The sequence below is a fragment of the Rhagoletis pomonella genome, unplaced genomic scaffold, assembly GCF_013731165.1.
Source record: "Rhagoletis pomonella isolate Grant_MI unplaced genomic scaffold, Rhpom_1.0 Rhpom_scaffold_00001, whole genome shotgun sequence".
In the NCBI taxonomy this organism is placed as follows: Eukaryota; Metazoa; Arthropoda; class Insecta; order Diptera; family Tephritidae; genus Rhagoletis; species Rhagoletis pomonella.
Genome location: NW_023458555.1, coordinates 46,382,944 through 46,395,600, shown reverse-complemented (window position 1 = coordinate 46,395,600; position 12,657 = coordinate 46,382,944). Strand labels below are relative to the sequence as shown.

Here is a 12,657-nt window from a genome sequence, read left to right as displayed (position 1 = left end):
TTTTACTGCAATTTTCTAAAATTTTCGCTTGTGACAACGTGTGCACACATAAGCTAAAGAATAATTTAACACAACGACATGATTTATAGAAGAATTTGAATAATAAAAATGATTATTCATGCGTTCAACAATTACGCGGTTTTTTTTTTTGTTCTCTTCGTTGTTTACTTCTTACAATAAAGATGACGTCGAGATTTCAGCGGCTAGAAAATAACTTTTTTCTTTCTTTCCTTAAGGCGTGATCTTGTGTCTTTCGTTCATGAAAACTCCATACCTTAAATTGTTTTACAAATTCCGAATAAGGAATTCGAAATTTAGTCCAAATTGTTTTGAATTTTTCTAAATGTTGTATATAGTTTGAATCCTTGATTTTTATATGGAGTTGGTTAAAACGCCGCTGCGGTGTAGTGGTAAGCAGTGCGAGCTTTCACTCATCAGCACCTGGGTTCAAATCCTGGTCAAAGCAACATCGAAAAAAATAAAGAAAAAGGTTTTTTCTTAACAGCGGTCGTCCCTCGGCAGACTATGGCAAACCTCCGAGTGTATTTCTGCCACGAAAAACGGCTTCTCATGAAAATACAATCGCCGTTCGGAGACGGCGTAAAACTGTGGTCCCTCCGCTTTGTGTGACAACATCAAGGCGCACACCGCAAATCGGAGGAGAAGCTCGGCCAAACACTAACATATGTGTAAGCGCCAATCTATTATTATTATTATTGGTTAAAACGCAAAAAAAAAAAAAAAAAAATATTTTTTACTTGAAAAACATTGTGAATATTAACAAGAAAATCACCACGCGCTTTTTTAAGTCACTGTATATTCTTTGAAATTTTTAATAGTTTAAATAAACTCTAAGACGCAGAAAAAAGCACAAACTTCAACGCAAACTGTCAAACGGTAAATATCAGGGTTACACATATTTGAAATAAAACTTGATGTATTTTTGACTAAAATAGTGTATTTTTATAAGATAATTTTTTAGGAGTCTGGCAACTCCAAAAATTGAGCCATCTACGTCATCAAGATGGCGGCCATGGCTGATGTCGTTACCTTGTGTTCTATGAACCTTGAGTTATTATAGACAAATACAGTGACTTAAAAAAGCGCGTGGTGATTTTCTTGTTAATATTCACAATGTTTTTCAAGTAAAAAATATTTTTTTTTTTTTGCGTTTAAAATGCTGTAGTAGTTGTTTTTGAATTGCATTAAGTTTTAAGTGAGTAATCTAGCGGCATTTGTACAAAAGCAGGATTTTCAAAGAAAATCAATAGGGCCTTTCTCTATTAAGGTAACGATACATATGTACATAAGTATATACATATGTGTATGAGACATTTTAGTTACATTTTTAACATTGTTCTGTAGAAGCATTTATCTTTTTCTTTTAATTTTTAAGCCAAAAACATAACCGATTTCAATTATTATATAAAAATTTAGGACTACCGATAATTTCTTCATGATCTCATGATCAAATCTAAACCAGTATCGGACCACCCTTGAGGTACCACCGTTCCGATAAAAAAAAAAAAGTATTATCGAAATCGGTTGACGAGGTCAAAGTTATGCGCTAACATACATAAAAAATAAATATAAAATAAAATACCTCGACGAATCGATAACCTCCTTCTTTTTTTAAAGTCGGTTAAAAATAGAATAAAACTATGTAGGTCATTCTTTTTATTTAAGTCGAGTTGCTTTTTTGGAGTAAGTCGAAGCAAGTCCATGCGCTTTGACATTGAAATTATTACGCTCAATGCTCGTTCAATAATATATACAAGATTCAAATTTTGTCGTATGTGTTAGCTGATCTCTCGCATACAATAATTTTTGTTGAGATTTATAAACACTCAATTTGTATTAAAAAATGTCGTAATGTCATATGACAAAATGCGACTAAAACGCTTGTGACCTTGCACATACTATACAATTTTAACAAATATCTCGAAATCCAAAGGAGATGTCAAAAAACTGATACAGCCATTTGAAAGATCTTGATGAGTTTAGTATAACTGCATTATTAACTTAATTTGGCCCAATTTTCAGATACGACGATAATATCGACCCCTTGCGCAAAATTTATTTATTGACTTATTAATTTCAGTCTATAGAATTAGTTTCTTACAGACTAGTAAAGACTTTAATTGAATGTTGTAAACAAATTACTCTTAAATCTATCAATACTTAAGTTAAAGTAGATAACACTAGAATATGTATTGCACAATTCAATGCATCTAGCAATTGGTTATCGTATGTTACAAAAACCAAATTTTTTAAGAGTGTTTTTAGTATTTTTCTCTGCTTTAGTTAGGACCATAAATACCAAAGTTTAGATTTGCTGAGATAAATGAGAAATATTACTAAACGCAAGATTTTTTTTTTGTAGAAAGGTCTCTACATTTTAAATTCTGAGGACATATGATTGAATTTTGCCAACAAGAAAAAAATCATTGTCACATACGATATAATTTACAGTTAATTTTTGGTGTAGCTTATGGGATGCAAGCCGAAATATTTTATCAGGTGATGCGTTATGGGTTGTACAACAAAGTTGCATCAAAAAGTGAGTTTCGTAAAAAATGTAACATACGATAATTTTGCGCAAAGGGGTCGATATGTACATACATATGTATATACATTAGTCTGTCCCAAAAAACCGAAGTCGCTTTTTTTTCAACGCATACCCCTTCATTTTATTACAGTACAGTATTAGAGCATACGATTTAGTAAATCAGTGATTTTAGTTTTTATCAGCTAGTCAGGACTTTCTCCAAGGCACTATAAATTATAATATATTTCCAAAAGTTTACACAAAAGCAAGATTAATTATGACCTTTGTTTTACGGAGCACATTGTAGGCGGCACAACCCAACAGAGTTGAGTTGCTGTGCAGCTACGTTTCTTGGACCGCAGCTATCAATATGCCATGCCGACCCATGAAGACTACTATCTCCTCAATCTTACTCTGGAGTCCGTTGCAGTTGAGTTGTAGGAGTTTCGTAGCTTCGGTCCAAGAAACGAAGTTGCACAGCAACTCAACTCTGTTGGGTTGCGCCGCCTACAATGTGCTCCGTAAAGGTCGCGAGCGAGATAATGGTGGCGGACTAACGTTCATCGTACACCACACAGTGCAGTATCGGCTTATCGAAGAAGACAACGACCTGAGGGACACCACCCTAGAATGTCAGGGCATAGCTGTCAAGTCAGGCGATATCGAGCTCGAAATATTCAACGTCTATATACCCCCTGTCACCTGCTGCCCGACAGGATACCACCCTGACATAGGTGCGCTACTCAGAGGTGAAACCCGAATGGTAGTAGGTGACTTCAACGCGCACCACGATCTCTGGATCTCTGGCACTCTGGTTGCTGGAATTGGGGGAATTTGTATGCTGTTACAACAACAACAATCTCTGGCACTCAAGCCTGGCCAATGATCGTAGGGGAAATCTTGTGGCTGAGCAGCTCGCCAGATCTTACAATTGCCAGCGCTGGTCTGATCAATAGCATATCATTGCGACTTATGCAAACACTAGCATCAGACCATCTACCGATGCCTTGCTTCGTAACGAACCGCCCCCACGACACGTGAGACGACACCTGCATGACTGGAAAGCGGACATTGAGCCGTACGTAGACCATCCATTCGACGCAGCAACATACAGAGCGGCGCTCAACAGCCTACACAGCGATGCGGTCAGAACGAGCCTCAGTACGCGTAATGACAACATCGTGTTGGGCGGTCGACCGCCGCCCATAGACCCAGAAGAAATAGAGCTGCCGAGAGAGACCAGGTGCACCCTAGCACAACTCCGTTCTGGGTGGTGTCACCGACTTAACAGCTACCTCTCTCGGCTGAACACACAAGTGGCAAACACATGCCCTGCATGTGGGCAAGGTCCTCACGACACCCAGCACCTCTTCACGTGCACCTCCAACCCTACGACCCTGACACCAGAAGCGCTCTGGACCGCGCCTATCGACGCAGCCCGCTTTCTCGGCCTCAGGCTCACAGAGTCGGAGGATGAAGACGACGACACATGACAAATCTGGGGGGTTGAGCACTGCTGCTACAACAACAACAATCAGACCATCTACCCATAATCATCTCGATCAATAAGCCCACCGACTTTGCTCCCACGCCAGGTCGACCCCGGGGACCTTCGTCTGAGGGACCTTAATTTGGAGATTCGGCAACTGGTAAATCAGCATAAGCGGAAAAGTGGGAGGAGCACTTGAAGGCCTGTAACTTCACAACTTTGTTTTCAATTATCCTTTCGGTGCATGTCGAAAATGTCCTTTAAAAATATTATCCTTTAAGATTTATATCTTTGAATTATCTTGGTTTAATTAACATGCTATAAATACATATAAGGATATAAGAGGATAAAAATTACAAAGGATATTTTCGGTCAATTAATTTAAATTTAAAAATGCAGATTTACTAGAAATGTCAAATATGAGAAACATATCGAATTTTTTGCAAATCCAACGTTTTCATGGACGATTAAATCATTATCCTACGGCCATAAAACTTCATATATATGGTATTTAGGCTTAAGAGCACACATACGAAGGGTATGCATATCAAAATTTGCAAACAAATTTCTTTCCATATATTCTTGGGACAGTCGAATGTAAATACAAGAATTTGCATATGGGCATTCATATGTTGGAGTTGAACAAGTCTAGAATATTTAGAAAAAATTTATATGATAATATATATGTATGTACCATAGGTATGTAGTAGTTAAAATTATGATAAAATGCAGTCTGGTTTTACACGCCCTTAAGTACACATGTACATATGCAGTGGCCAATCAACATTTACTAAGAGTACTAAAAGTACATATACTTACAATATATGTATATGTCCATATGCACAAAATTTTATATGTGAAGTTCTATTCTCTGCTATTTTCTATTATAAGGAACTTACATGTTGTCCACTGCCGACGAAGTGACGCTTCCCTCAGTACCCTGTGGAGTTGCGTCTGTATTCACTGAAGCAGGTGGCGGTTGTTCTACGCTACCGCTATTGCCACCTCCACCGCCGCCGATACCACTGACACTACCAGTAGATCCAAGTGAGGTGCTGCTATTACTGTTTAAGTTGCTGTTTGTATTGTTCGTGCCGACATTGGAATTGTCGTTACCGGTACCACCGCCACCTCCACCTCCACCGGTCTGGCGTCCGCGTGTATCAAACGTCATATTTTCTGTATTCTTGTAGTTGGCAGAGGCACTAGCACCGCTGCACTTTATCACTTAAATGCAGCTTTTGCTACCACAGAAACAATGAACTATCAAGACGTTCGACGTATTAAGGTTGTTCAAGTCGTATATCCGCTTTGAATGGTACTTGACCAAAAGAAAAATGTTACGTTTTGCCACCGCTGGCACTGCTTTTGTTTGCTTTCCACACCCACTTTCGTGTTCCTGCAACTACTTGTTTTCGTGCCTTGTTGTTCTGCCGTCGTTTTTAAAATTTTTTTTTAATATGCAATATGATTTTAAGTGCTTGCTGGTAGTCGTTATTATTACTTTTACAGGTTCCTAAATTTGTTACTTTAATTTATGTATATTTTCAGTTCTCTTTCTTCCCTTGACCCTTTTCTAGGCAAAAATTATTTGTCTTTGTTGCGTTCAGCAAGAAGGCTGTCGGTCATTTACATATTCATTAAGGAGACGCAAAAATCCATAAACTGCAAAGAATATAAACCATAAAAGTACTCACGTTAGATCACTATTCACAATTAGTTATATGAGGAAAATTAATGGAACAAAATAGAATGATAGAAACAGCGAACTAAAAGCGAAAAATCGATACTATAGGAGACGTTAAGGTCTGTCTCAGATAATTGGACATCTGGACTTGGTGCTACCAACATACGCACGCTTTTATTATTTTGAACACCAGCTATAAAAAATGTTATGGCAGAAAAATTACATCACTCAACAAAGAAATCACTGCAACCGATTAGTGCGTACCCTCGATGAAGATCCAAACATTTCTGTTCTCACTGCTTTCAGTTGGCATTAATTTCTGCATTAAAATTTTCATTTATTCATTTTTATTTCTGTTTTTCTAAGCCCAAGCCATCGACGTCTACAAGTAATCAATTTGTTTTATACCGGTGCAAGTACATATATATGTAAATACATAGAAGATCACATTTAAAAAATGCGTATAAATAGTATGTAGTGTATTGAATATTTGTTTAACAACATACCAAAGTTCAAGTTTTACATTCATTAATTTACGCACTTCCCAAAACCAATCGTAAGCTAAAAAAATTTAGTTGCATATCGATTATTGATTTTCATTTTCATATCCCACTTTTCCTCTATTACACGTTTTCATATGTTCTTTCGCCTCCACTGCGCACTGTTCGTTGTTTACTCATCACAAGATTCCCCCCGTCATGCTGTCGAATTTTTAAACAATCAGTTTATTTGTAATATTTTAAAATGTTTACGATTATTTTTTCAGTTCTTTTTGTGATATTGTTTGTTTTTCTTCACTTTTTCTACCAGCAGATGCACAAAAAGGAAAGGTGAGAATTTCCGCGATTTTCTTTCACACGATACACGTCCGTTATCGCTCTCTCACTCTCCTATTGACTTCCACTTGCTCAATTCCTCTCGTTCATTTCCCCAAACATCTCGACCGAATTCATTTTTGCTGTTGCTTTTTTCGCAATTTCAATTTTCTTTCTTCCATACATTCCTAACTCACCATTTTTTGCATCCGCCCAATTACTTTGGACTGCAATCGGAATCCGTTTTTTCCTCGGTTTGCAAATTTGTATCGCCACTTTATGACCCTGCACCGATATCCTTAGCTCCTTTTAATACTCTCTTATTCCTTGTAACTTTTACTACAAATTAAATTATTTCAACTTTGCAGTCTAATCGAGATTTTAATTCTTTATAAACTGGCGAATTTTCTTATCCAGCAAGCAAAATCAGCCGGCCAGCAGACAAAATGGCGACTCAGCCACTATGGTGAAATTGATTTTTCTGCTCCGCTTTGATTTTTTCTTTCTTCTACCTTCGCTATTTTCACGTAATTTTTCACAATCAAAAATTGCCCGTTGTAGCCGTACTTCCTCCAAAATTTCAACAGTTTCGTTGTCTCTGGAAATTTTCTTCTTTATTTTAATAATGTTTAAGTTTTTATATTACTAGAAATTCCCTATAGTCGTTTTACAAAATCCAGTCGACAATTTTCGGGAATCGTTGCAAAAAACTTGCAGAGTTCTTTCGAAAGAAGACGTCATTTGACATTTGGCAGTTGTGAGGTGAAATTGAATTGGTTTAATTGCATACAAGAGATGCCAAGTATACGGAATCATTTTCATATTCCAATGACTTTCCAACTTTCACATGTCGTTGCGTTTGTATATGTATTTAGGCTCTAAATTCCGTCAACAAAAAACTTTCAATATTAGTTTTCAGTCTGTTATCCAAGGCGCATTGAATAGCCTTGATTATTTTTCCAAGTGGTTTGCCCTGTCCCTATGGACAGACCCTGTTGAATGCCCTGTTGAAGTTTCGCTCTTCCTGAGCCTCCACTTAGCTGAGCCAGACGACAACGTTGATGAATGATCCGAATCAAGCGGGGTTAAGTAGCAAGTAACAAGTACAACAACACAGCTTCCCACGACAATCGGGTCTACGTTACCGGAATAACCCAAATTCTTATCCGGCCACTCCAGCGAAGAAGTAATTATACTTCAACAGTTTATTACGCCATGAAATGTGCTTTGCCTATTACCGAAGAACGGAAGTATGTAAATCAAGGTAAGCGAAATTTTACAACAGGATAAAAAACTGGTAATCGATTATAAAATAACGTATGAAGGAACCCTGGAAAGAAAATTACTACGTTTATACGTAAGCTATTTGTAAATAAAAATAATTTGCAAATACCTAACTTACTGTTTATTCGATGGTGAAAAATTCTTTTTTATTATTGCCTGATTATAAAAAGGCAATAATATGACCATCTAAAAAGAAAATAAAGTTTAAAATGGCAACGTCTTGATTATAAAAAGGCAATAAGATGACTATCGAAAAAGAAAATAAACCTAAGAATGGCGGCGTCTTGCGCTTATTTGCAAATAGTACCACTAATCAATACTTATTTGCGTGATTTAGTTATTTGCAAAAAAAAAATTATCTCATCGTTTATACTGCAAATTTTACTATTTTGTAAATAGTTATTTGCAAATAATACGTGCGTATAAACGTAGTAAATGTTAGCTCTATTTGCTTCTCCGCCTCTGTATATATGTGATTTTTGACAGAAGCCGTCACTTCAGTAGCCGCATAATTCCGATAAATATACTTGGAATATGCTGCTTTTATTTGGAGACCGAGTCATACAGTTCATATTAATTGTTTAGAAAGGGTGCAAAAGGTATTTATACGATTTGCTCTACGTTAATTAAATTTTGCTGAACCATTACCATCTTATGTCTCCCGATGTCGGCTAATTAGCTTACCAACTTTGCGCAACAGAAGAACTTCTCAGGCTGTCTTATTCTTATTGGGTATTAAATCGGGAAAAATTAAGTGCCCGTCCCTACTTCAGAGAATGAGACTTCATGTTCCTGGCTGAAATTTGTGTCGGTTTGATGCTTTTAGGGTTGGGCTAAGCAGAACGGTTTATGGTGCAAATGCCCCAATAATCACACAGATAACTCTTTAGACGTTAACTTTACAAATGCTAGAGCGAATTGGGAAGAAACCTTATGACGGGCAGTAATATCTTGCGATTCTCTCTATTCTTAATCCATTGGAACCTCATGAATTTATTGTAAATAAATTTTTAAGTAGACAACTGATTTGTTATAATTGATTATCCGCTTAAATTCATATTATGAATTGTTGCAGTGTTAAAAAATTGTTGGTTATCGTTTCAAGTTCTATAAACATTTATTTAAGCTTTTAAAGTTTGCGACATACAACAGTACGACACTTACGACACCGTTGTGAATCCCTTAAATATCGGATGCTTTTATCTTAAAATATCACAATAAAATCAAAGGTGATCTTAAACTGTGGCAGCTCGAAAACCCGACTGTCAGATTTTGACATTTCCTTCACATACTCCGAAACGAACGAAAAGCGAAAAGTGGAAAAACCTACGTGTCTCGATGAAAAATCGGAAGAGGATTTATCTATACAATATTGAAAAGTCGAAAAAAAAAACATTTTTATCTAAATAAATTCTAAATTAGCAAACTGAAGTTACTGTGCAGAGAGAATTTGGGGAAAGCCAGATTTTTTCTAGAAAGTTTCCGCCTTCATCTTATTTGTCGCGGTGTTTTTATTTGTATTTGACGTATGTATGTGCTTATCCCTATTTTACATTTTCTTGTTTCGTCAGATTTTTATAAATATTGCATATTGCAGCAATACAAAATTGGATTGGAATAAATCAAAATTAATATATTTTTGGAGTCAATCAGCCTGTTGGCTGTGCGTGCTACCAACAACAACAACATGCAACTATTACTTTCGTCCATATGTCTGGCGTTGACGAGCGTCGTCATCGGAAACGCCTACTATCAGAAAAAGCAGTTCTATCCTGCGGTTGTGTACATCACTAAATCCAATGCTTCAATGGCTGTAAGTAGCAGCGTTTAAATCTTTTACTATGCAAATAAAATCGATGTAATGTATAATTTTAAGGTCATCTACATACAATTTTTCGTGATAGTTTTTATGTTTGGGAAATTGCTACGTAAGGTTAGTAAAAATATCCATTAACTTAAGTATTATTTATTCCATTCAAGAACTTCTAGATTTTTCTAGGCACATTACGAGCAGCTGAATTTGAACATCTACTTGAGCGATTTTGGTACGCACTTACGGAAACATGTCTTGCTTTTACTGTATTCCGTGATGACTTCAATCCGCGCTTTGTGGCCCTATTCACAGTGTTGCTATTCCTGAAGTCTTTCCATTGGCTGGCGGAAGAACGGGTTGATTTTGTAAGTTCCTCCGTACATAATTATTGTGATTTTTAATTCTGGAAAGGTAATATAATAACGCAAAATTCTATACAAAAAATAACATGTGCGTCTGATAGAAGAATGTTACCTTTCAAGGATTTACGTTATTAAATCGTCCCCTCAATATAACAATAGCGTATAATTTTTTTTGGGTTTTGAGAAAATCGAGTTTAAAGTTTTTGTTTTTTTTTGTTTGAAGGAAATTTTTGAACAAGAAATTATACACCATTTTTTCCAATGACATTTTGACCCACTTTGTGGAAGTAGAATTTGACGAAATTTTGACCAGACATAGAATCAATGATGGAGATTCTAAATATGCAATAAAAAAATAATGGCGTATGAGCACATACGCTATTGTTATATTGAGGGGACGAAATAATGAGATGTTCATTTTGCTTATACGTGGAAATTCTGGCATATCCCACTCTTTTCATATTGGCAGATGGAACGCTCTCCAGTTTTGGGTTGGCTTTTTCATATACGCGTCGCAAGTCTACTGTTAGTATTGGGCACATTGGATTATGTTCTGCTTATGCATGCTTACAACTCAACCCTTGTTCGTGGTCCAACAGTACAATTAGTCTTCGGTTTCGAATATGCTATATTGCTAACTGTGGTCGCAAGCACTGCGATCAAATATGTGCTACATGCTGCAGAAATGCGCACCGACATACCATGGGAGAATAAGGCAGTATTTCTCTTATACACAGAACTAGTGATTGGTCTAATTAAAGTTATTTTGTATGTACTTTTCGTTGTAATAATGTCCAAGATATATGCCTTGCCGATGTTTGTATTCCGGCCAATGTTCTTTACGATAAGGAACTTCAAAAAGGCACTAAGTGACGTTATTATGTCCCGTCGCGCTATACGTAACATGAATACACTTTATCCAGATGCTACCCCTGAGGAACTACGACTTTCAGATAATATATGCATCATTTGCAGGTACATTCTTGCAATTGAGATGTGTACCAAATATTTCATTCATATGTTTAATTAATTTTTACAGAGAAGACATGGTTAATCACTCAAAAAAATTGCCCTGTGGGCATATTTTCCACACGACTTGTTTGCGCTCATGGTTTCAACGTCAACAAACATGTCCCACATGTCGGCTAAACATATTACGCGCACCGAACGCTAACTCAACAGCGATGCCAAGGCAAGAAGATGCAGCGGGCGGCGGGGTTGCAGGACAAGCAGCTCCTGCTGCTGCGGCTGGCAGTGCTGCTGCAGCAGCGACAAATCAAGCGCCTGGTGGTGACGGTGCTCGAATTGACGGACTAGGAGTGCCCAACGCTACCACTCTCCCCGGCTTATTTGAGAATATAGCAGCTGGTAATACCGCCTCTAATCAGATACCAGGTGGTTTACCCCCGTACTCTACAACGGCACCGCCATTGAACTTTCAAGGAGTGCCAATGGCACCGCCATTTGTGATGCCTCCTCCATTCCCATTTATTGCCCCATATGCTGTACCACCACCTCCTATGCCACCGGATCTAAGCACATTGAGCGACGAAGAACTAAAAGCTTTGGAAGGAAATGAACGTCAACATGTTGAAGAACGTATCAAGGTATGTTGTTTAAATTCTTTATATTACGATAACAATAATCGTAAGTTTTTCTTTAAGCTGCTACGAAATATTCAATTAATGCTAAATGCTGCAGGGGTTCTGATGAACAACTACCAAATCATTAGTGCGCGATTGCCATCTGTACAGCCGCCACCACCAACTGTTGCTACATCAGCGGCTTCGAACAGCGAAAACGATACAAGCAATGCTCCGGGCAGCACCGCCAGCTCCAGTCTTACTAATTTAAGCGACGGTCCTAGTACGTCCGCTGCGGCAGTTGCTGCTCTAGCTGCAACACATTCTAAAACGGAACCGAAGATATCAAGCGCCAACGATGCATCACTCACAGCAGTCGCTCTTGATAAAACATCACAACCTCCGTTGCAAAAGCACAATGATGTAACTATTGAGGATATAGGCGGTGAAGAGCATGACTATAGTGTCACGCAACGTACCGCCTCCACTTCTACGGCTGCGTCTTCTTCAGCGCATACGCCAAGTGTTGACATCAGAGCTGATGATAAGGGCACTGCTATCTCAACCGAGCAACCAGAGAATGCTGAACTTAGTGAATTAAGAAAGCGACGTTTGAAATTCCTTGAGGAGCTTAAGAAATCCCCGGCGTCAACACCAGCTACTTCAACAAACGACTAGAAAAAATGAGATATATGTATTTTTCGTTTTATTTTTTCATAATTCTTGTTTTTATTGGGAAATCGATGGGAGGAAAAAAAGTAAATGTTATAAAAATATAAATCGTATAAAAAAGACGACGCGTAAATATGTAGGAGTTGTGTTTAATGAAAACGGAGGAGAAATCATGAACTGTACTGTATTTAATAACATTATATAATTAATAAAAATATACATCAACTGAAAAATATTCTCGAGTTTAAAGCTCAAACAGTCAACGACATAGGGTAGACGTAGGTTGGCGCAGACACGATCTACCTTATGGGATTCGCGTGTTAACGAAAACTCCACCGCATGGCGGTGACGTCGTTGCTTCTCTCTCTATCAACAGTAAATTTTATATGCTATACGTCAACCTA

The 12,657-nt window shown here is 37.5% G+C and overlaps 2 protein-coding genes across 8 annotated transcripts in view; one reads left to right on the top strand and one right to left on the bottom strand.

Moving 5' to 3' along the window:
- LOC118745029 (probable ubiquitin carboxyl-terminal hydrolase FAF) overlaps positions 1–7,287 on the bottom strand; it is a 60,375-nt gene extending 53,088 nt beyond the window's left edge. For 2 of the 5 annotated variants that reach the window (XR_004993606.1, XM_036478579.1), the window contains exon 1: positions 4,937–5,211. Coding sequence is in view for 4 of the 5 variants with exons in the window: in XM_036478579.1 (XP_036334472.1) it covers positions 4,937–5,211 (275 nt within the window). In the remaining variant the exon portion in view is untranslated. The other 3 variants (XM_036478570.1, XM_036478551.1, XM_036478561.1) reach the window with 3 other exon arrangements.
- A 1,810-nt stretch (positions 7,288–9,097) lies between these two features.
- On the top strand, positions 9,098–12,488 carry LOC118745013 (E3 ubiquitin-protein ligase HRD1). Of its 3 annotated transcripts, none has more exons than XM_036478530.1 (7): positions 9,098–9,349; positions 9,421–9,636; positions 9,700–9,756; positions 9,813–10,001; positions 10,468–10,973; positions 11,038–11,605; positions 11,663–12,488. In XM_036478530.1, the coding sequence occupies exons 2-7, from the start codon at positions 9,511–9,513 to the stop codon at positions 12,257–12,259; spliced, it is 2,043 nt and encodes a 680-aa protein (XP_036334423.1). In that variant the 5' UTR covers positions 9,098–9,349; positions 9,421–9,510; the 3' UTR covers positions 12,260–12,488. The 3 variants fall into 3 exon arrangements, with proteins under 3 accessions (XP_036334423.1, XP_036334415.1, XP_036334431.1); XM_036478522.1 differs by having other exon boundaries at positions 9,098–9,353; XM_036478538.1 differs by lacking the exon at positions 9,098–9,349 and having other exon boundaries at positions 9,621–9,636; positions 9,823–10,001.
- Positions 12,489–12,657: the final 169 nt, after the last annotated feature.